The 24,304-nt window shown below is 46.3% G+C and overlaps 1 protein-coding gene across 7 annotated transcripts in view; it reads right to left on the minus strand.

The window, feature by feature from the left end:
• Positions 1 to 398: 398 nt before the first annotated feature.
• Cux1 (cut like homeobox 1) overlaps positions 399 to 24,304 on the minus strand; it is a 307,194-nt gene continuing 283,288 nt past the window's right edge. For all 7 annotated transcript variants that reach the window (XM_051204950.1, XM_051204954.1, XM_051204953.1 and 4 more), the window contains 4 exons: positions 17,208 to 17,510; positions 12,898 to 13,086; positions 6,900 to 7,164; positions 399 to 3,093 (listed from right to left, as the gene is read on the minus strand). In XM_051204950.1, the coding sequence (XP_051060907.1) occupies positions 2,430 to 3,093; positions 6,900 to 7,164; positions 12,898 to 13,086; positions 17,208 to 17,510 (1,421 nt within the window). In that variant the 3' untranslated portion in view covers positions 399 to 2,429. The remainder of the gene's footprint in view (positions 3,094 to 6,899; positions 7,165 to 12,897; positions 13,087 to 17,207; positions 17,511 to 24,304) is intronic.

A 24,304-nucleotide genomic window follows, 5' to 3' on the forward strand; every position in this document is an offset into this window, starting at 1 on the left:
TCTTCTCACTGAACCAGATCTCAAGTACAGAAGTGATGTACCATCATCCAAAGACAGAACAAGGGGCCTGCCTCCCAGCCTCCTAGAGCCTCCTGGGAACTTCTCATTCATGAAGAGGCATTGTCTTTAGTGTCGTGACTCTTACAGTTTGTGAAAACTTTAGCTAAGAGCTTGCAGCTGCAGGTTGAAAGACCGTGAATGAAAATACATAAGCTCCAAACATCATGCAAGAAATGTGGTTTCACATCTGACAGTCAAAGCCTACAAGCTAAGGAATAACAAGCACACTGAGGTGTCACAGCGGGAGATACCTTTAAAATTAGAACTCCCTCCCACCCTCCCAAATAAAAAAAAAAGTACTATTAATTAATTAAACTTAAGAAATAATGAATGCACCATTAAAATGTCATCCAAAGATGTTGACCTAAGACAAAAGTTTCAATGATACACAATACGGTCAAAAAGTTTTCAATCAGTAATATACAGTATGACAGCTACATCTTGTAAATTATACCCAATACTGCCGGCAGTCTATCCCTCTAAAGAATATTTGCCCCTTTCATCCCTTCCTAACAATCAGATAATAAAATACAGCACCTATAAATAAGCAAAAAAAAATATATATATATACCGAAATCATCTATTGTTAGTTTAAAGATATGGCAATAAGGAGTCTAAATTAGCAAAACCTGTAGAAGCCATGACTGATAAACCAGCTTATTGAAAAAGGTGGCAGTAATGCACTCTATGTGTGCACAGGTACTTAAGAAAATACACAGACGTATAAAATTGCACACGCACACGCACACACACTTTCATCCACCTCTATACTCACGCATATACACATAGACAACGGGAGGAATCAAGAGACAAGTTAGACTTTTGATTTGTACTTAGACTGCCCTAAACTGTGCATAAAAAAATCCTTGTGAGAGGAGAAATGAATGAAGGGCCAATGGTCTGGTCTGGAATTGAAGAGTGTCACCATTTTGGTGAGTTTGGGCCATCTCTACAGGGATGGGAATAGAGCCCAGACTGTTGCATTCTCTCTTCTGCAGGGAAGGAAGCTTCCCACGAGTAAATAGGGTTATCAGTGCTTGTGGTGGGAAGGGGACGGGGAGAAGAGACAGGAAGAGAGAGAGTGCGCATGGTTGCACCAGCCCTGCCCAAGCCCAGGGAGCATCTTCCCCTGGGGGCTCAGTCTGTCAAGTGCCCTGGAGAGTGTTGTGAGGTGAGGTGCCTTCTGTGCCAAGGAAAGATGAACAGACGGGTGCCTGCACACGGAGGGACTAACTGCTGTGACCTCGTGGGCCTACATTTTCCTTCCTTTCAACGCTTGCACATGAGCGGATGTGCCAACACAGACATAGACACCATAAAACAAAATGAACCGGTACATGCTACAGTTCTAACTTGTCTCCTAAACCTCCGAGATATGAGGTCTGATCAGCGTGCTCTGCGGTTAGAGGTTAAAAAGCAGATTATAAAATACCTAGATTCGGATCTTTCTTTTTGTCCTGATTTGGCCTAGAATGGAGTGTATTAAACAAACTCTGGCCAGCAAAAGCCCAGAGTCAGTTAAAGCTATGGATCAATGTGCACTACATGTCAGGATTCTATTTACGTACAAGAAAACACTACGTCAGCTACCACAAAATCAGATACTTTTCCTGATGTGACTTTTCTTTTTTTTTTCCTTTTTGTTAAAAAATATGTGGAGTAAATGTGTTTTATTTTAATTCAAAGTTTCAAACGAGAAGATTCTTTTCTTGAAAATATTTAGGAATCCAAACTAGTGTGTTTAGAGTCGGTTTGACTGTGCAATCTCTTAGTGGCAACTGAACAGCTACAAAAACTTTCTTTTTTAATTTTTCTGAAAAATCCCCCCCTTCCTGGTTTAAGAAGATAATAGTGTATTATCGCTCTGAAGCCATTAGATGGCAGATAAAAAGCCCCCTTTTAATATGTGGGTTTGATTTTTTTTTTTTAAAGCCCACACGAAAGAGGAGGGCACAAGGCAAAAGCTGTAAAGAGTTATTCCAGAACCTGTGGAAATCACTTAGGGCAATTTAAAAAAAAAAAAAACAAAAAAAAAAAAAACAAACAAAAAAAAAAAAAAAACACTTCAGGGTACAAAAAAGCTCGACTACACATTTCCGTTTTCTTCCTTGAAAACACGACATAGATTGGGCTTAATGCTCCTTTGTTTTCTATATGCACCTTGGCCTATGGCGATTTTGCCCTGTGGCCCGCAGGGCGGTAAGTGCGCAACACGTCCAGGCCTCGGGTCGGCACTGCCCTCCACGCACCCGCCTGCCCCGGCCCACTACTAGCCAGTGCTGACTAGGCCTGGCTGGGACCTGCTAGGCGCAAGTAGGCCTGGCTAGGCCCGGCGAGGCCCTGCTGGTCAGGCCCAGAGGCCGGCGCCCTCAGAACTCCCATTCAATGGGCTCCTCCCGGCTGGCAGCCTTCTCCAGGCGATGGATGATGCTGTTCAAGTTCGCGGCCTTCTTCTTCCGCACCGGGTTGTCCCGGGCGCCCGCCGCCTCCGGGAGGCCAAAGAGGCTCTGAAGTGAGCTAGGCCTTCGCGCAGGCGCATTGGCGGGCGCGCTGGTGCTTGGCAACGCAGAACTCCTCTCTCCCGCCCTGGCCGCCCCAGGGGCCTCGGTGGCCGTCGCAGTGGCTGAGGTAGCGGCGTCCTCTCTGGGCGCGGGTGCGGCGAGGTTTGGCACAGGCGCCGGGGTGTCGGTGAGGCCCTCGGGCGGTGGCCTAGGCCGGCCCGCGTCTTCGCCATCGTCCTGCCCTGGGGTCGCCGAGGATTGGGGCTGTGCCTTCGCCTTCTCGGCAGGCTGCGTCGCCTCTTCCCGGTCGGCCGGGGCTGCGGCCGCCTCTGCAGGCCCTCCCTGAGACTTGGTGGCTACTGTGGTGCCACTTGGCTCCTCCACGTCGGTGGCCTCCACGCCGTCACAGCTGTCACCTTCTGAGCTGGGTGCGGCGCGGCCACTTCGAGCGGAAGGTGAGTCGCTGGCACCGGCCTGGCCCTGGCTTCCGGCTTGAATCTCCTCAATAAAGAGTTCTCTGCGGATCCGAGACCTGCAAGACACAAGCGAAGGCCCTGTGAGCTTCCTGCACACAGGCCTGGCCTCATTTCTGTCCACATCACTTGCTACGTTTATTGCCTGCCTCCCTTGACCAAACTCTACCTGTGTCGAGAAGCCATCACCTTCTCTCTATCACACACTTAATTTTTTCTTTTCTTTCTTTTTTTTTCTTGAGATAAGATCTCGTATCCTGGGCTAGCCTTGAAGCTGCTAACTAGCCAAGAGTGACCTTGCATTTCCCCCAGTGCTGCTGGGTGTTCCAAGTGTTCACCACCATGTCTGGTTTATGTGGTGCTCAGGAGAGAAGCCAAGGATCTGTACATGTGAGTGGAACACTCTATCTACTGAGCTACATCCCCAGCCTATTTTATTCTCTGAGCCTCTGAGCCCAGGTCTTGTTATGTAACACCAGCTCGAATTTGTCATGTGGCTCACTGAGACTGGCCTTGACCGGAGGATCCTTCGGTTCCATCTCTAGCTGCTTCCACTCTGTGCTTCTGGTAATACTCACTGTCAGGCCTCCACCCACTGGTATATTTTCAACTGATTCCCTACTTGGAAGGAAGCAGACTTGGGGGAAGAGCCAGCTGATCAAGTATGAAGGAGACTAAATATATGCTTTTAGTATATCAAGAAAAAAGAAGAAGAAGAAAAAAAACAAAACAGGGAATGGGTGTTTGGCCTGTATGTATCTGTGGGTCACATGTGGGCCTGGTGCCCCTGGAGGTCAGAACACAGTATTGACTCTCCTGAAATTGGAGTATATGAGCCGATATGGGGTGCTGGGAGTCAAACCTCTGGAAGAGCAGCAGGTGCTCTTAACTGCTAAGCCATATCTTTCCAACCCCACTAGCAAATGTACTTATTTTTATATATATTTCTTTGAGACAGGGTTTCTCTGTGTAACAGCCCTGGCTGTATTCAAACTCAAAGAGATCCACCTGCCTCTGGGATTAAAGGTGTGCACCACCACTCTCGGTTCAATCAGCCAAGTTTTTAAATACGGTTTCCCCCATCTTTAGGTGGTAATGTGCTCAGGTAACTTGAGACACTGAATGCCAGGACAGCTTTCTTCCTTCATAAAGGTCCTTAGTCTCTTGCCTGCCAACTCCCCATAACTTTCCCCATCACTAGGCTCGACCAGCCAACTTTCTAGGTGTGTCTTTCCAGTAAGCCAGCATAATATGCAAAAACACCCAATATTTGCAATGCATCTTTGGGTGGATCAGCAACAATCCCAGTGTACTGCAGAAAGTGGGCCTCCGTAAAAACCCCAGGGCTGGACATGGCTTAGACTTTTTTCCTGTTCATTGTACGAGTGAATGAAAGGAATACCCTCTCGGCACCCCATATTAGAGGGCTGGACTAAGGGCTTTAAGCTTGCTAAGCAAACACATGCCAGCTGAGCCATGCCTCCAACCCTTGACTGACTGTGATTTCAGCCAAGAGATATATATCTATCTCCCAGCACCTGCTGAACTTTTACGTTTTAAGACATGGTCTTAATAAGTTTCCCTTGAACTTACTCTGTAGCCTAGGCTGGACTTAAACTTTAAATCTTCATCAGCTTCCTGAATATCTGAGGTTATAGGCCTATCCTGGGCTTGATTTTAGGGAGTGTGGGTTTGGCTTAAGATATGAGAACCTTGGAGTAGTTGCTTATCTGTTCTATAGTTAGTTGTTTTTGCTAGAGTGAAATCAGAATCCCACCCTAAAGGTTTATTTGTTTGTTTATTTATTTTTGAGACTGGGTATCTACATAGCCCTGGCTGTCCTAGAACTTACTATGTAGACCAGGCTGGTCTTTAACTCATAGAGATCCACCTACCTCTGCCTCCCCAGTGTTGGGAATAAAGGCTTGTGCCACCATGCCCAGCTTTTAAAATTTAAAATTTCCTTATTTTGTATGAGTGTTTTGCCTGCATGTATGCATGTGTACCACAGGAATGCTTGGTGCCCAGGGAGACCAGAAGGGAGTACTAGATCCCGGGGACTGAAGTTACAGACGGCTGTGAACCACCATGTGGGCACTGGGATCTGAACCTGGGTACTTTGGAAGAGCAGCCAATGCTCTTAACTGCTGAACCATTTCCCCAGCCCATGTCCCAAAGATATTAAAGCTGTATTTAGAAGGGCGAGGTTCTGATAGGTCCCCAGAAATATCCAGGTACACAGCTTTCCTAGGGTAGCTTCAGGAATTTGGAAACTGGGAAGTTGATTTGTTCACACAATGTTTTCAAGCCTCATGACAGCAAGGATGTCAGTGAGGTGAGCAACCATTTCTGCTCTGCCTAGGCAGGAGATGGCAGTAGATGGGCAGCTAAGCTAAATCTTACAAATAGGATGCAGGTATGCTGGGTCTGAAGTTTGTCTCTGCTATTTACTAGTTACACAACTTAGATAAATAAACGTGGACTTTTGAATTATTTGCTCTCAAACTTTCTAAGACAGTGTCTTACTGTGTAGCCCAGGTTGGGCTAGAACTACCTACCTCAGCTTCCCAAGTGCTAGGTTTACAGATCTGTACCACCATGCCAATTCTTATAGGGCCTTTGGAATGAGAGAAGGCCTGCTCCGATTATTAAGGCAGAGGTGAATGGGCTGGAGGTGGCAAAGGGGTAGTATAGGATCTGGCCTTACACACCAGCCTCCTTGGTGAATGTTTATGTAGGACTTTTCTTGGTAAAATAGAACTAGAGATCTTCTGCTTGAGTACTGGTTGGAGGACATACATTTCTTTATGTACTTCTGGAGATAGGATCTTACTCTGTAGCCCAGGCTAGACTCAAACTTTCCATCCCTCTGTCTTCTAGATACTGGCATTAAAGGTGTACAGTACCATTCCTGGCATTATCTTCTAAATTTTAACTTATTTTTGTGAGTGCTAGTGACAGAATGCAGGACCTTGTACTCAGCTCTACCACTGAGCTCCTTGTACAGAAAAGGATGCTTGGGGGGGAAATGGGGGATTTAAGCAAGGTCTTGTCCATGCTAGGCATGGACCACTGTGCCACACTCCTAGCTCCTCACTGGATTGTACACTAGCGCTCTATTGCCAAGCCACACTTGAACCTAAGCCAATTCTGAATTATCTTGTTCTTAGTTTAGTTTAATTTTCTTTTTGTGCACGCATGCCATGGCACTTGTGCAATCTGAACTTCTTGCAGGAGTCAGTTCTTTCCTTTCACATGTGGGGTCAGGGATAGAGTTTAGGTAGTCAGGCTTGATGGCAGGCACCTTTACCTGATGAGACATCCTACCAGTCCCCAGCTTTCTTTTCAAAAAGACCCTTAGGACTGGATGTGGTGGTGCAGGCTTTTAACCTCAGTTCTTGGGAGGTAGAGGTAGGCAGATCTCTAGATTTGAGGCCCTCCTGATCTACATGGCAAATTCTAGGCCAAACAAGGCTACATAGTGAGACACTGTCTAAAAGGATGATGATGACACCACTGTCAAGGTGGGCCAGCAGATAGAGCACTCTGCACATACATCTGACAAACTGAATTCCAGCCCAGAATCCCATACGGTGGCTGGAGAGAACTGAATCCTGAGAGTTGTCCTCTGACCTCCACATAACTCCAGCATGCACAAATGCATGCTCACACACATCAAATAATAAATGTTTCCTTAGTTCCTGGAGGATGCCAGCCATGTGGGACAGTAGTCTTCTTACCCAGCTGTTCACATTGCACAACAATGTTTTGGTCTTTGGTCTGTTTTAGGGACCAAGGGCCACACTGTGCTCTGTTGGGTGGGTTCTCATGGATCTATGCTTTAGAGCTTTTGATAGGGCTCTACCTGTAATTATGGAACCAGTTGATGACGGTGCTGGTCTTCAGGTTGAGTTGTGTGGCAAGCTCCTCGATCGTTTTTGGTGACGGGTATGGCTTCTGCTGATATGCTCGCTTCAGCGCTTCCTTCTCCTCTGGAGCCAGCACCACTCGAGGTTTCTTCAGCTGGTGTTGTGGCTGGGGGCTGGCACCTTGGCTATAGTCAATGCCCACAGAGGGGGGCTCACAAGGCTGGCTGTCACTGACAGAGCTGTGACGCCGCTTCATGTAGGCTGCAGGGGGAGAGAGAGATAGAGAACAGGTGAGCACAGGGACAATTAGGAAACCAGCTCAAAGCCTCGGCTCTGGGACAGAGCGGTATGATGGAAAACCTATAGGCTGGGTGTGGTGGGACACACATGTAATCCCAGCAGTGAGGAAGCTGAGGCAGGAGGATCATGATTTTGAGGACAATCTAGGCTACAAATAGCTGGGGTGTAGCTCAGTGGTAGAGTGCTTGCCTAGCATATATGATACCCTGTGTTTAAGCCCTAGCACTCAAAACTAAACAAATACCCACCCCTAATAAAACCTGCACTACAGTAGAGCCATATTGTCTGTCCTCAGCATATACTGGAGGCCTACTCTGATGTCATGTGGGTTCCACGCTATCCCTTCCCAAGCTGACTATAGAAAGATACAGCTTGATGAATCTGGTGGCAGGGACACTTGGGTCACCTGAGAGGGGCACTAATAGAGGTCACTGGGACAGAGCTTGGAAAGAGCTGAGAGACTTCCTAAAAGAGAGGATATTCCAAGGTCATCTTGAAGGATGATGCTGGATCAGCTAGAAAATATAGGCACAGGCATAGAAGATAGCAAGAGGCTGGTTAGAAAATGGAAACCTAAGCCAAAGTGGTGAATGCTTACAATCCTAGCACTTGAGAGGTGGAGGCAGGAGGATCAGGTGTTCAAGGTCATCTTTGGCTACATATATGGTTTTAGCCAGCCTAGACTATGTGAGACCCTGTCAAAAGAAAAAGAACGGGGAGAAGAGAAAAAAAAAGAAGTCAATGACTGAGACAAAAGTTACATCATCAGACCCCAAGCATATCACCACAGGACATTCCCAAGGAGAAGCCAAGAGGGGCCCAGAGGGACATGAGGACAGCCAGGGCTAACGGTGTTATGGAAAGGGCTGGAGAATCTTGAGGGGATGGATAGCCAACGGCATCTAGTGCCATAGGGAGGAATGTTAGGAGGGACCAGGCTGGACTTTGGACTTGGTAATAAGGGGGAAAATAAAGCCTCAGAAAGGATCCATGGAGTTGGGCAGCAAAGGCCAAGTGGCTGGTGGGAAGGGAGAAGCAAGGTGGCCAGTGAAGGTGCTGTGCTGGGAGGCTGAACTAAAGACATGGGGAAAGCTCTGGGAAGACTGAGGCAGGAGGGCTTTCAGGTCAGGGTCATGCCAGGCTACACAGTGAGACCAAGTCTTAAAAACAAGGAAGGAGAGGTCAAAATGGCCGGCAGATCTGCTGTTGCAGCATCAAGCTGGAAGGTTTTTGAAAATGGTATTATAATGTTGCAGGATTCAATAAGCTGGGTTTAATGAGAGATGATATAATGTATGAGACTGAAGATGTCAAAGAAGCCATCAGAAGGCTTCTTGGGAATCTTTATGACAGAATGTTTTGAATTAAGAGAGCCCCGGACCTGAGCATGAGGCATCAGATCTTGCCTAAGGAGCAGTGGACAAAATATGAGGTGGACAACTTCTACCTTGAACCCTATCTGAAAGATGTTATTCAGGAAAGGAAAGAGAAAGAAGAATGGGCGAAGAAGTAATCTTGTAGTTGAGATCTGTGGATGTGCCTGGTCTCAGCATATTTTAAGAAGCTGTTTCAATCTGAATCTAAAAATTTAAGAGTTATTTGCTCTGTAGATGCCTCACTTTAAATAAATGTCTACTGTAATCATAAAAACAACACAAACACCAAAGAAGGAAGAAAGGAAGGGAGGGAGGGAGAAGAGTAGGGGAAGGGAGGGGATGAAAAGCAGGAAAGGGAGAGCAAAGAAAGGAAGAAATGAAAAGCAAGACGTGGCTTCCAGAGGGTAAGTCCAGGGCTAGGAGTGGCTTTTTAATGAGTGACTTACATGAGTGTGGCCTGGTAGACATGAGTTTGCTGCACACTGTCCCTAGGTTCAATCCTAGACCATTCTCCACAGTGATAAAGAACCAGCTCTAAGCTGAGGAGAGAGACTGTGGAGAAATCCAAGCGGCTAGAGTGAGGCAGGGTCCTGAGCCTGGAGGAGGAAGGACAGATGGAAACAGAGATGGGGTCCTGGGATAGAGATAGTACTACTGATGTCTGTCTGTAGGAAGCAGAGGCTGGGGAGGCAGGTGATGGGAAAGGAATACTAAGGGGATGGGGAGGGCCATCAGGACTGTGGAGTGATACTGGGAACCCCACAGAAGTTAAAGGCATCAGTCTGTTAGAGATTGTCCAGGCCCAATTAGGACTCCAGAGGCACTCAGCAGCCTAGGGGAGGAGAGGGGTGTGGCTGGGGCACAGCACTAGCAGGGTACTCAGGGCTGGAGGAGTGGGAAGATATTTGGCCAGAAGAGCACCATGGCCAGAGAAGAAGGGGATGCCAGAAATCTAGGGGCCATCCTAGGTAAGTGGAGCAAAGAGAGAAAGGTGGCAGGATATAAGGTGGCTGGGGAATCAGGAGTCTGAATTTAGGATCTGGACAGTGGGAGAATTTGTGTTGGTAACAAGGTCAGGCCAAAGTTGAGGAGGAGGTCAAAAAATATGATTCCTGGGTGCTAGACTAAAAAGGAAAATCGTCCATGTGGGTCACTTTTTTGGCTGACACAGGACAAGGACATGGAAGAAGGCCAATGACTACAGAAAATTGACAGAAGCTAGAGACAGGAGCTTTCACTTATGGAGGCAGGGTGGAGAGGGGTCATGAGGATGAGATCTTGCTTAGGGTATACCCTTAGAGGACATGTAGTATACGGGGGATAGGCAGTGGTGGAATTGAGGTTCTGGGATGCTGTGTGGGCTCTGTTGTATACCTCTGTTATGGCCAACAGTGTTTGGAGCCACAAGTGACTGTAATTGACTTAGCAAGGAATTGGCCACACCAATCATCCCCACCAGCGCTGGTATGTGTGTATGTGTGCATGCAAATGTACATAATGCAAATGGAGGCCAGAGGACAACCTCCAGTGATGTTCCTCGGGTGCCATCCACTCTATTCTCTTTTTAAATTGTGTGTGGCAGGGCGGGGCAGTATGTGCAGTGAGTACAGTGCTAGAGACGTCAGATTCCTTGGGTCCTGGGTTACTCGCATCAGTCACAAGGTTTCTGGGAACCCAGTGAGTTCCTTTTCAAGAACAGCAAGTGTTCTCAAGCACAGAGCTGCTTCTCCAGCCCTTCCCTTTAGTTTTGAGGCAGGGTCTCTCACTGGTCTGGCATCCATCTAGTACGTTAGGATGGTTCTCTAGGGAGCCTGTCTTTCTGTCTCCCTTGTGTTGGAATCACAAGTACATGTCTGTTTTTTTTTTCTTTCTTCTTTTTAAAGGACAAGATCTTTCTAGATAGCCCTAGTTGTCCTAGAATTTTACTACGTTGCTATGTAGACTAGGCTGGCCTTGAACTGCAGAAATCCACCTGCTTCTGCCTCCTTGTTGGGAATAAAGGTGTGTACCTCCACACCTCACTCTTTTTTTTAAGTGTGTTCTGGGGCTGAAACTCAGGTCCTCTTGCTTGCAAGGCAAGAAAGCACTTTACTGACTGAGTCCTGGTTAGCATGGAACTAACTATGACAGTTTATGGAGTGCTGGGATTATAGCTATGTCTCCATACCTGATATTGTTTTAAAGGAATACAAATTAATAATTCTCACTTAATGCATAACTATCTGACTACTTCTACTGTTTCTAACTCTTACCCTTTGGAGAGGTTGGTATTCTCATCATCCTTGGTTGCAAGAAGAAGACTTCATGCTGGACAGTTACTGAACTCTACTATTTTATTACCAAGAAAACTATTGAGAAGGTACATCCTGGGGGTTGGGGATGTGGCTCAATGGAGGATTTCATTTGCAGTGTGTGTGGCTCAGTGGAGGATTTCATTTCCAACACTGCATAAATGTGGTGGTGGGCAGGATCCCTGGAATCCAGGACAGCATGGGCTACATAATGAATTGGAGATGGACAGAGGATGATCAGGAGTTCAAGGTCCCATTTGGCTGCAAGAGACTATTATATATATGAGAGAGAGATGGACAGAGGGAAGAGGGGAGTGGTGAGGCAAGGAGAGCCAACCTCTACATCACCAGTTCTCAACATGTGGGTCATAACCTCTTTGGGGGTAGAAAGATCATTTCACAGAGGTCACCTAAGACCATCAGAAAACACAGATTACATTCCGGTTCATAACAGTAGCAAAATTACAGTTATGAAGTAGCAACAAAAATAATTTTATGATCAGGGTAACTACAACATGAGGAGCTATATTAAAGAGTTGCAGCATTAGGAAGGTTGAGAACCACTGATCCAGATGCTCAGGATGTGACAGTTGTCACAGGCACCAAGCAGAGGAGGACCAAGCAGTGGCACCTGCTATGTTACTGACAGGTCAGGTGTCCAGTTGCCTGAGAAGGCTGGTGAAGGCTTCCCTATCTAGTAGCCCTAGTAAATGGCTTAACAGCCATTCTAGGGACCTGGGATGCCCTGGGTATGAGTTCCATGGAGACAGTAACACTTTTGTGACACAAGGTGGCACCAGAGCCCATGGGGAAGGAAGATGGAGGCATGGAAAGCCTGGAGCATCTAATTTGGGATAGAGAAGAACAAGCCTCTCTGTGGACATCTGAAGGGGCAGGGTTGCAGGTGGCTGGTCTAGGCTGCAACAGGAAGTAGGACACTTTACTATTATCTGGGTAAGTACTGGAAACTGTTGAAATTCAGTAGCAGTGTTTACTAGCTTCTTTTGCTTGTTTTCTTCTTCTTGAGCTAGGGTCGCACTAAGTTGCTCAGTCTGATCTACTTACTCTATAGCCCAGGCAAGCCTTGAACTATCTTCTTCCCTTCTAAGATTTCCTCAGACTCACTGTGTAGCAAAGATGACCTTGAACCTCTGATCCTCCTGTCTCCACTCCCTGAATGCTGAGATTAAAGACATATACTACTTCCTTGGTTTAAGTGGTGCTAGAGATGGAACCCAGGGCTGTGTGCATGCTAAGAACTGAGCTATAGCCAATCCTCCTGTCTCAGCAGCCCAAGTGATGGCTTTAAAGACTCATGCCCTATTCCCGGCTGGTCTACTGGTTCTTTATATTATTCTTTGCATTATTATTTATTTACTTATTTTTTGCTTGAAAGTTAACATAGTAAGTTAAAAAACTGTGAAGTCACTAGGCTTTTCAAGTATGTGGTGTTGCCTGGAGCTGCCCTGGAGCTATGGCCTGGGTCACACCTTAGGATGGTCCATAACCAGTTGAAGTGGCCCTTGATGGGTAGAAAGCACATTGCTGATAAGCAGAGGCATCATGAGGTCCCAGTGTGGCAGACCTCCAGCACAATGGTACCAACAACCACATCTCTCCTCCCAGCTTCCCAGGGTCAGGGATAGAACCCAGGGCTTTCTTTATTCATGCTAGGAGAGTACTCTACCACCCAGGCTATAGCCCCAGCCTCTTTACAGGTATGTACTGTCATGTCTGGTTCAAAAGGCATTTCTTTCTTTCCTGTATTTCCCCCAAAACTGGCGGTTGAACCCAGGTCTTATACCTGCCAAGCAAGCACTCTATAAACTAGCTACAATCCCAGCCCATCACTTAATGAGCTCTTCAGTATCTTCACAGGCCTTTAGCATGAGGTACACACTCAGTAGATGATGTAACATGTAATAAATGAGCTAAAAGGCAGCCAGCAAATGATCCATTACCACAGACTATGATCTTTATTTATAGACTCTTGGCCCCACAGAGGGACATGTCTCCTTTGTTCTTACCTTTCTTCTCCATCCGCTTCATGTCCATCAGCTTCTCCACATTGTTGGGGTCATTCAGCCACAGCTGCATGCGGACAAAGGGCTCTCGTCCTTTCAAACTGAGCTTATGCCAGGGCTTTGGGCGGGCAAGGAGGTCGGAGACAGAGCCCTGGGTGAGCCCCAGGATGGTCTCTCCAAATAAGCGCTGACCTGGAGAATAAATGTGAGAGATGGTCACTGATAGACAGGGGCAAGCAGGTGCCAAGGACCTGAACTAAGACACATGGTCCAGTGGCCCACAGTCTGGCCTGCCAAGGCCTGGCCTACAGCAATACTTTGTAAAAGTATTTCTCTTTAGTTTTTACTGACTGGAGATGGAACTTAGGGCTTTGTGCATGTTAGGTGAGTCTATTGCTAAGCTATGTCCCCCTGTCTCTGACTGGGGGATTCTAGGGAGGTGCTCCACCTCCAACCTCCAACTTCGGTACCGAAACATTGCTTTCACTTGTCTTCTAACAACTTCATTGGCAAGGGAACTAGAATATACTTGCACAAACCCAGAAGGGGGAGTGGCAACTGCCCAACTCTCACAGGCAACTTCTAATCAGAGGCCAATTGGGTGTCCTTTTATAATTAGCACTTGACCCCTGGGTCACAGCAGGAGGGAGAAGGGGTCTGGAAGCTTTGGGTTTGAAAGGCTCATGGCTGTACTGCTTTTGCAGGCTAAGCTGCCTTTGCTTAGTGTGGCTCAGAGTACCAAACCTTCCCTGGAGCCCTGTCTTCTCCCAGGCAGTATAAGCAGCCTACATTAGGTTGATCACAGGGCAGGTGGCTATGGAGGGTGCAAGAGCTTCCAAGACTGCACTGAGTCTCAGGCTTAAAAGAAGGGCTTGAAAACTAGAAGAGATGGCTTACCACACACAAGCATGAAGACCTGAGTTAGATACCTAGCACTCATATAAAAAGCTGGGCACAGTGCTGTATTCTATAATCTCTGAACTGGGGATGGGGAAGGCAGGAAAACCGCTGCAACTCAATGGTCAGCCAGTGTAGCCCTAACAGTATGCTCCAGGGTCACTGAAAAATCTTTTCCCAAAAACTAAGGTGGAGAGCGTTTGAGGAAGACAATCCACATTGACTTTTGATCTCCATGTACATGCCATATGCACACACATATAATACAAAAAAGGGTTGCTTCCTCATGAAAGCCTTTCCCCTGTGTGGTGAGGAGAGGGCTGCTATTCTTAAAGCTGTATATCAGAATCTATTGTGACCCATGTGGACCAATAGGAAAAGCTTAAATGAACAGAAGCTATTGGGTGGAAGTGGAGATGGGATCAGAAAAAGGCCACCATGTGGTCCAACACAATATCTGGGACATAGGACACAAGGCAGAATAAGCCAATTGCAGCTAGAGGATGGCTTATGTCTTCAGCTATGAACTGAAACCACTGTAGGGACCATCCAGAGAAAATGATGTGGCACTATGTACTATAAACATGATTGACTGTGTAGCCAAATTTAGTTTAGGGAGGCTACCCCCCATTTTAACTTAAATTTACTAGATTAAGGGTATGGCTCAGTGGTAGAGCATTTGCCTAGGAACCCCCCCTCCCACCAACCATGAGGGGCTAGGAGTGTGGTTCAGTGTTACAGTGTTTGAACATGCTAGGATCCAAGGTTAAGTTAGGAGTGTATCTGGATCTTGGCCAGGGGTCATCTCTGCTGCCTGATGCAGCTAGACACGGGCCACTCTGTCCCCACAACTACAGTCAGGGTCTTGTGGGAAGGCAGATAACATTCCCACAAGTCTTAAGACCAGTTAGAGCCACCGAAGGGATCCTGATTGCTAAGCCAGGTGATGGGCTCCAGGCTTTTTTGGAAGTTTTTCAGGTTAATAACTGGTCCTATGAAGCACTGGAAAGTTCTGTAGGCCAGTAGGGTACTGCTCTAGCTGCATGTAATATATGGAACTAACTTTCCAGTAGGAACTGAAGCTGCTTAGTGATGCCAAGGAGGAGGCTCCAGTGTTTGGCATTTCCAAACTGCGATCTTACGACTTGGTGGTTTGAAAGGAGGTTTTTCTTTTGCTATGCTCAATGTTTACACGGAAGGATGCTTTCTACTGGGGGTGGGTAGCAGGAGTAATCGGCTTGCTTCCTTGGACTCGTGACAAGTCTGTGAAGAAGGGGATGACTCAAGTGTAGGAATCCTTCCACATTTCAATAACCGATGAACATATGGGCTTTGGGCTGTTCTCAAATCAGCAGCTAAATTTTCATCTTTTTATGAATGAGTGGTTACAATTGTTCTCAGTGGATGTTCCTTTTTACTATATTCTGTTTTGGACAATACATTGCACAAATGGGATGTAGCACATGATGGTTGGGCCTAACTCCAGACTGTAAGTCACTGGCAGACTTCACTGAAACTCAGTAGCAACTTGTGTTGTGTGAATGTGAATGTGCATGTGCGTGTGTGCCTGTGTTTGCACATGTGGCAACCAGAGGACAATTTTGGCTGTCATTCCTTAGGCATAGTCCACCTTCATTTAACGTTTTTTCTTTTATATTTATTTATTTAGGTGTATGTGTATATGCGCCAGAGGATAACTTGTAAGAGTAGGTTGTCTATGTCTACTCTGTGGGCTTCAGGAATTGAACTTCGGTCTTTAGGTTTGGCAGCAAGTACCTTCACCCATGAGACATTTTTCTGGCTCTCACCCTGTATTTTTATGATAGTTCTTTCACTGGCCTGCACTTCAGCTAGGTTGGCTGGCTGGTTAGTGAACCTCAAGGATCCCGTTGTCCTCCCCCACATAAGGATTATAAACATGCCACTGTGCTTGGCAATCTTTTGTTTGTGTTTTTCGAGACAAGGTTTCTCTATGTAACCACATAGAACTGACTCTAGATCAGGCTGGCCTCAAACTCACAGAGAGATCTGTCTGCCTCTGTCTCCCCAGTATTAGGATTAAAGGTGGTATGCTAACACTGCCTGGTTCAATGCTTGGCATTTTTTACATGGGTTTTGGGGACTGAACTCCGTGCTGCATGGCAAGCACTTTACAGCTGAGCTGTCTCTTCAGCCTCACCTGCACTTGTCCCTCCTGTCTTGTTCTATCACGGGAAAGGTAAGACACGCAGGTCTGCCTGAAGTGGCGTACAGTTCCCGCCATTCTGTGGGGTTGTCTCTGTGTGCTCCTTTCATTGACATTCTCAATTGGGACTCATGAGGACACACGACCTGCAGAGAAGCTGCAGGTTTTCTTGCCATGCCTGCCCAGGAAGGCCTGACTGATCAATACAACTCTGAGGAAGCATGATGATTTAACAATAGCAAGATGCCCCAATATTCTTGGGGCCACAGCAGCTCCTATCCAGCAGAGAGCCTCATAAAATCACTTCAGAGTCCAGGTTAGCTATAGCATGTATAAGGCATATGGCTTGTGGTTGACACCATGAAAGGGAGACCAACTCAGTACTGCAAAGCGGCAGAAATAACAGCAGCAGTATTAGATGGCTTCAAGCTGCCAGGTAGGGGCCTCAGAGCTACTGAGAGTCACTAGCCTGTGATAGGCAGGACCAAGCCAGTGTCACTGAGGGGCTGGCTTATAGGGCACACATGGCTTGCCCCACAGCGGGCACAGTTAGGGAGATCAGGAGCGGACCTTGTTTTTGATGTCCATGTAGTCACCTGATAGTGCAGGATTGAGCTGACCCACTGCAGTATCCACTATGGGTTTAGGCTCTACAGGGCATGTCCTAACACAGGAGGCCTCTGTGGGCTAACTGAACTGCCCTGGTTTATAGGTTATCTCCTAAGGTATGTTGGGAGAGGGCTGATATTGACTCCTATGGTTCTTGAACTCCAGTGAGTGGGCTAGTATTCACACTGTAAGATATTTCATGGTTTTTTGTTGTTGTTTTGTTTTGATGGAACTCAGGGTTTCAAGTGTTCTAGGTAGGTGCTCTACCACTGAGCCACATCTCCCAGGTTCATTATTGGACAATTTTAGGCATATCCTCTGCTTCTGAGCCATACCCCCAGGACCAGGCTCTTTAAAGTACACTGTTACCATTAACATGTGTCTAACATGTAGTTCGACAGTTATCATTGTAGCCCAGCACAAAGTCAAACTTTAAATATTGAGATGTCTGTTTCTTTTGTGAACTCTGTGTATACCAACTGTATGTGGCAAAGTAAAAAAGTCCAATGAGTGGCGATTTTAGAGCCTTTGGTTGGCTCAGCCTGCAGCCCCTTTCCTTACTCATTCAAAGGTTCAAACAGGAAAAGACTGGATGACTGGTAACCTGGCAATGGTGACCTACCGAGGTTGTTGTCTGTCAGCACCTCTTTGACCCTCTTGGTTATGCCATAGGTGTCCAGCTCAGGAGACATGGCTACTAATTCTTGGATGCTGAGGGCTGAGTGTCCAGAGAGAGGCAGCGGTGTTGTGGGTTGGGAGTCTGAAGCGGGTGGGTCGCTGGGTTCTGGTGGTTTGCCTTCTTTACTGGTCTCAATGGCAGGACAGGGTTGCTGGACCAGCTCGGTGAGACTCTTCACGGATTCGCTGGAACTCATTGGGGACTCAGGGGCAGGGCTGCAGCTGGCAGAGGTCTTTGGAGTGCTTTCTAGAATTAAACACAGCAAGAATGGCTGCTGAAAACAGTCATCTTTCACCACGTACACCGACTTTGCTTCCTTAGGAAGTGTTAATTAAATCCCCTATTCTAGAAGGGTAACGTGTGGTAGTCCTCAGGACTGTCTGTTATTTCATAGTTTTTTCATTAAGTGTAACCTTTAATTTTCTGCATTAAAGGAATAAAAATAACACCAACAAAGACAAAAAAAATCAACTAAAGGTTCAAATAAAAGGTTTCTGAAGGCTTAATATCAGGGCATTTTTTTTTTGCTAAAAAAATATGTCATTATGACTGCTATGATTTGTTCTAATCAAACCCCATGGTTCTGGTAATTCAGAGGGACTGAGGGTAGAGTCTAATATATGTGATTATTTCTTCTATATTTCTCAGAACAAAAAATATGGACAGGAGGAGGAGAGATAGCTCAGTAGGGGAAAAGCTTGCCTTGCAAGCGTGGGGATCTAAGCTCTATCCTTAGAACCCATGCTAAAAAGCCAGGCATGGTAGTGCATAGTTGTAATCCCAGCACTTTGAGGGCAGAGACAGGCTGACCCTTAGCACCATGGGTCAGTCATCTTTTTGAACTCAGTGAACTCTGGGTTAATAAGAGATTGTCTCAAAAAACAAGGTGGATGGTGCCTATGGACTGAGAACCAAAGGTGTCCTCTAGTTTCTAAATGCATAGACAAGTATGGACAGATCATTTTAGGTGAGGGTTGCTTAAGAGGCTAGATGGTTATATGGTCAGTGCCTCAGCTGTTGGTCTCTAAGGAGGTCCAAGGAGTTTTGATTCACATTGCTTTTTTGTGAGACTACCAGAGGTGCTGAAGCTAGTGGAAGAAGACAGGTACCAAAGAAGGGTGGCACGCCTGCTCTGCACCACCCCAGGTGCTTGGGGGCATTCCTCCTTATTTTAGAAAACTATGTTCTTTGCGCATACAGGCCATACAGTGAATTGACACCAGAAAGGGATTGGTGTGGAGACCATCAGGCATCGCACATTAGAACAGTCTGCCTTGTTTGGGGGTCACTGACTGTGCCCAGTGGGAAGTGCCTGCCTTCTGGCTGAGTGTGATGGCTAATATGATCATTGTGAGAGGATACAGAATCACTGAAGGGACCAGCCTTGGACATGCCTGTGATGGGGTTACCACTCTAGGCTGAGAATTGCTGTGGGAAGGTCTACTCTGCATATGGACAATTCCATTCCATGGGCTGTGGTCTTGGACTGAACAGAAAGGAGAAAGTGAGCTGAGCACCAGCATCTGTCTGTGCCTCCTGACCATGTGACCAGCCACTCAAGCTCCTGCTGCCCTAACTTCCCGCCATGATAGGTAGTGTCCTCTCAATCCATGAGCCAGAAGAAGCTTTCTCCCCTTAAAGTTGCTTCTGTCAGGCATCTTGTCACAGCAAAAGAAAACTAATACAGTGATCACCCCTGCCCCCCCCCCTTTAGTAGCATCACCTGTAAAACCTGGCACACTGCCTTGAGCCTGGTTTAGGGTTATCCAGAATAAAGACGGTCATATCCTAATTTCCAGTGACACAGAGCGCATCGAGAATGGAAGTGTGAATGACTCCAATCCACAAGACTCAATCTGTCTTTGGCCTTATTCTGTGTTTGCTACACCTTCTCTCCTAATTTCCACTGAGGTTGACATATCTTAGGGCCATGTAGTCAGGCAAAATGTTGTCACATCAGTGCCTGAGTGATGATAATTACATTGAAATGTACTTTTTTCTAAGAAGGTCTGTATTCAACATAAAGCTCTAATTTATAGTTATCCCCCAGTGGCTAATAGATGACTGACTGGTGACGTTGGCAAGAGTCCAAAGGCAGGGCCTCTGTGTCCTCTTGTTGCTGCTCCTTCAAGCTGTAACAAGTCCCTGAGTAACATTATCAGCACAGCTGCAGGTAGCCCAAAGTACTGTTACCTGAGCTTGGGATGTGGTATAATGGCAAAGCACCTGCTTCTGAGCATGTCAGTGCTTTGAATTACATTTACAGCTATGCAAACAAAAATCCCACCAATATAGAAACAAAAAAGAAAATACTGTTATCTGACTAAAATGTAATAAAGAACAAACAAACAAACAAACTCACTGTTATCTGACTAAAACACAACAGGGAAGATTTTTTTCAGCTTATGTTGTGTGTGTGTGTGTGTGTGAGAGAGAGAGAGAGAGAGAGAGAGAGAGAGGAGAGAGATACATGTATGTGTATGTACAGAGGCCAGAGGAGGATGTCAGATGTCATGCTCTATTACCCTTTATCTTATTCCCTTGAGACGGGGTTTTTCACTAGGCTGGAGGCCAGTGATCCTCCTGTATCCACCCCCCTGAGCATGGGGCTACAGTAGGCATGTAACACCTGGCTTTTTACGTGGGCATTGAAGGTTTGAACTCAGATCTTCATCTTTATGTAGCAAATGCTTTTTACCTCCCCATATTTGGACTATCCAGGAAGTGGGATATACATTAAAAACCAAATATTTTATATGAGCGCCTAGGAAGAACAAATGAAGCCTGAAACAGAACCACAATTGAATCCAATAAGCCTGTGTAATGCCCTCAATTGGTACAAAGTCCCACTATCTCATAAAGTTGTGTGCTCAGCATGGAAAAAAATCAGGTTAAGAACACAACTGAACTGCTTTGTGAGACATGTAAAAGAGATGAGTGGGGGGCAGAAATGGCCTGAATCCATCTTTAAGGCAGTATGAATCCTGTAAATCAGATTTCTTCTCTCCACTCACCCTTGGGTCACCAGACAACAGGGTCTAAAACCTAGCAAATGTTGTCTGTGTGTTGGAAGCAGCAAAGGAATTGCACTGTAAATTCACCCTGATTCACCCATGCGAGGGGACCCATTTGGCAGATCATCCATCTTATTCACTGACTACTGTCAAGAATAGCATTTGTCCCAAGCATGATAAACAGATTTCTCCTAGGTTTGTGTCCTTTAACCCACAGCAAGGTCGAAATCATGGCTGCCTGCACCTAATAGACAGTACAGGCTGTCAGCTGTCTGGGAGGCAGAGCATACCAAACAGTTTCAGCTGCCTGCTAGTCCTTCTTGCAATTGTGTTGTATTCAACATCCTCCTGCATGCATGCTGGCTATGGAAGGCCTGCAAAACCTAACAGGTGTACACTTAGCATGCATGGTGTCCCTTTGCACTCCCCACTATTGGAAAAAAGGGAAAGCCCCTACTGAAGAAAACGACACACTGTTGCAAGTTGTTGAGGCTGACTAGTATTTGAGTGTACTTGGAGGGAGGGGCTTATTCACAGAGATACTTATATGCTGTAGTCTTAGGTTAAAGAAAGCTGAACATCCGTGTTTTAATTTGTTGCTGCTGTTTTAAAAAAAAAGTCTCATGTAGCTTAAGCTGGCCTTGAACACACTAGCTCTCTGGGAATTACAGGTATGCCCCACCACACCTGCTTTATTCAGACTTCTTTGACTACATAGTGTTGCTGTGTCCATCCTTGTGAGAGCTGGGGGCAGGAAGCTGGAAGTTGGGATGGAGATGCAGGTTCAAGAGCAACTTAGGAGAAAGCCTGGATGGTTCAAAGATATGTGATAGGAGGTTTTGGGGTAAAGTCTGGAGTCCCTTGCATCCAGAGGGGGCATGCTATTGCATGGGTGCTGTGGAGCGAAGTTGCCTCCCCTGAGCTTAAGTGTGGTAGTGGTCACCTGCAATCCCAGTACTAGGGAGGCTGACACAGGGGGATCTTGAATTTCAGGCCTTCAGAATATATATATATATATATATATATATATATATATATATATATATATATAAAATTTTAAAACACCTCAGAATGAAAGTCAGAGCAGGAGATGGCTCAGTTGGTACAGTGTCTGTCATGAGAGTATGAAGAAGACCTCACATCATTCCCTGAAAAGGCATGTTTAGGACCAGGGAGATGGCTTTTTTTAGCAGGTGAAAGCACTTGCTATTAGGTGTGATGATGTGTTTGTTCCCGGGGACCCAGGAGGAGAAAACTCGTATCTGAGGATTATTCTTTGACCTCCACATACACAATGTGACACATATGCACCAATACATATCAGCCACATGAAAACAATATAAAACAAATTAGGAAACCAACCCTCCAAACCTCACACAAACAAACAAATATCAAAAGGCTAAGTGCAGTGGTAGGTACTTGTAATACCAGGCACAGCGGAACCCTAGGACTCCCAGGCCAGTCAGCCTAGCTGAATTTGTAAGCTCCAGATTCAGTGAGAAAACCTGTCTTAAAAAATAGGGTGGAGAGAGACAGAGTAAGTCTTGTCACTGACCTCTGGCCTCCACAAGTATCATGTGCATGGATGGGAACACCATATGAAACGCTACTTTGTAATCATTTGTCATACCAGTCACCATGGAAGTGACACTGACCTGGCTTACTGGGTACAGGTGCCAGGTGACACTTATGGAAAGGAATTTATGCACTCTATTCTCATGACCGCCTTCCAATACATAGCACAGGTGACCTGGACACATTCAGATGTCTCATCCTACAGAGCCATCTGCATAGTTGCTCAGTGTTCACCCTGTGCTAAGTGTCTGCTCAAGGCCCATCTTTGTGGGCAGTGATTCTACAACACACGGGTGTCAGCAGCAGGGTTCTCAAACATGGTGATGAGTCACTAGAAGACAGTCATGGCAAGGGTCAGGGAAGGGGCTCAGGGCACACTTTTTTTAAAACCTCATATGCATGAAGCTGTGTGCTGGGAACTTTGGCTGTTGTCTTGCTCCAATCTCCTAATAACCCTAGTTGGACACATGCCCACACTCCAGGCTGGAGAACCGGCTGGCTCCATCTGGTCAGATATCCTTGGATGGAACAAGGATGGGAGCCAGAACAGAATGGAAAAACTGTATTTCTACCTATAATGTCGTCTGTCGATCTGACAACCTCCACCTACCCACCCACCACCCACCCATCCATCCCCTCACTCACCCATTCCCCATCATCTTTGTCATTCATCCATCTATCCATTTTTGGGGGGGCAACAATGTCTTGCTATGTATGCCTGGCTGGCCTCAAATTCATAAGATAATCCTTTTACCTCTGTCTCCAGAGGACTGACACTAAAGCTATATGACACCATGCTGACTCTTATCCATCCATGTCAAATTTTTTTTGGTTTTTAAAGTTTTATTTATTTTAAAATTATCACATCTATCTGTTTGGGTGCATATACTATGGCACATGTGTAGAGGTCTGGGAACAACTTTAGAGTTGGATTTCTCCTATCATGTGGGTCCTGCAGATCAAACTCAGTTTCTCGGTCTTGGTAGTAGGTGTCTTTATCTGCTGAGTCATCTTGATGGCCCTTCCTTCCACATTTTAAATCACCTACTTTGTGTCATGTACTCTGCTAGGCACTGGAAAGAAATTAGATAGGCCTCCTCAACAACAGCAACACCCCTCCCAACAGTGTAAGCAGCCCTAGGCCTATGATAATTAATAGGGGGTAATCTGCATATTTTAAAAGTCCAGTGTGTGTTGGGGGCGTGGCTCAGTGGTGAGGGCTGGCCTAGCATGCTGTAGATTTGGGTTTGCATGCATTGGGCTTTGGGATCTGGCAGCAATGGAAGGCAGGTGTGACACTCAGGAGTGGTCTGTGAGGATTCACTTTACTGCATGTAGACCTGGATCTTGCAAGAGGAGCTTGGCTATGAAGCACAGAGGGCAGGGACAGTGACTCAGGGCCTGCAGAGATACACAAGGTGTTTGGGAGCCATAAAAGGATTATGAAAGATATTATATTCCCCAAACAGCAGGCTAAACAACAGCTGCTTTAAGCTTTCAATAGAAGCCAATAGAAAACACACATCCGCCCCAATTTTCCAAGACAAATCGCTCTGCAGTTTATCCGATCCGCTGCTGCAATTTCCACGCCCAGCCCTCCTCTATCTCGGTAATAACCCAAATTCCATTTAGTGTTCATTTGAGCAGTCAGGATGAAGTCATTTTTGATTATCTCCCCACTGTGTAAAAAACAGCTTGAAGGTAGGAAGTCAGCAAGCATTTCCTCCAAAAAGTAATTATTGCAAGTGACATTTTTACTGCTGGCATGCCATACGGCGAACTGCGCGTTCAGAAGGACAAGTTGCTGAAACAAAATGACAGGGTACTCTGTGACATTCTGACAAGAACCCAAACATTATTTAACTGGCGGCTGGTCTGATGCACCGCTTTTCATTATGTCCAGAGTTTAGACTTTGAGCCAGTGCCAGGCCAGGCAACTCCAAGTGGCTCTCATGACAGATGAGGAAGATAAGGTGGAGAATTCAGGGAGCAGATTACAGGAGAAGAGAAGGTATGGCCTGGCTAGAGAAAGTCTGACTAAACCAGAGGGGGACACGAACCTTAGTAGCTGCGGGCAACAACAGTGCAGTGGGATGTAGGGAGCTCAGTGTGAAAACCCTACATGTTGCAGGCACCCTGGCAGCCCTGGAGGGCTCTGAGGACCTTCCCAGCCTATAGCCACTGACAACAAAGTCAGAAGAGGGTGAGCACCTGCCTGGAGTGCTTCCCATCCTAGTTCAGACAAGCAGACAGTGCTGTTGTGGGTGTTCAGTGCACCCCGAGAGCACCCAGTCTCCAGGACAGACTAGGCCTTTGTATGTAATGTGAGAAGCACTCTCCTTATTCCCTGTGTTTACAGCTACATACATCTTTGCTTAGTGGCCTCACTTCTGTGCCTAGGCTTTGTGCTAAGCAGCAGATTCTCACAGAACTCCTGGCACCTCCCCCAAA

Source organism: Phodopus roborovskii, unplaced genomic scaffold (genome assembly GCF_943737965.1).
Source record: "Phodopus roborovskii unplaced genomic scaffold, PHOROB, whole genome shotgun sequence".
NCBI classification, from domain to species: Eukaryota; Metazoa; Chordata; class Mammalia; order Rodentia; family Cricetidae; genus Phodopus; species Phodopus roborovskii.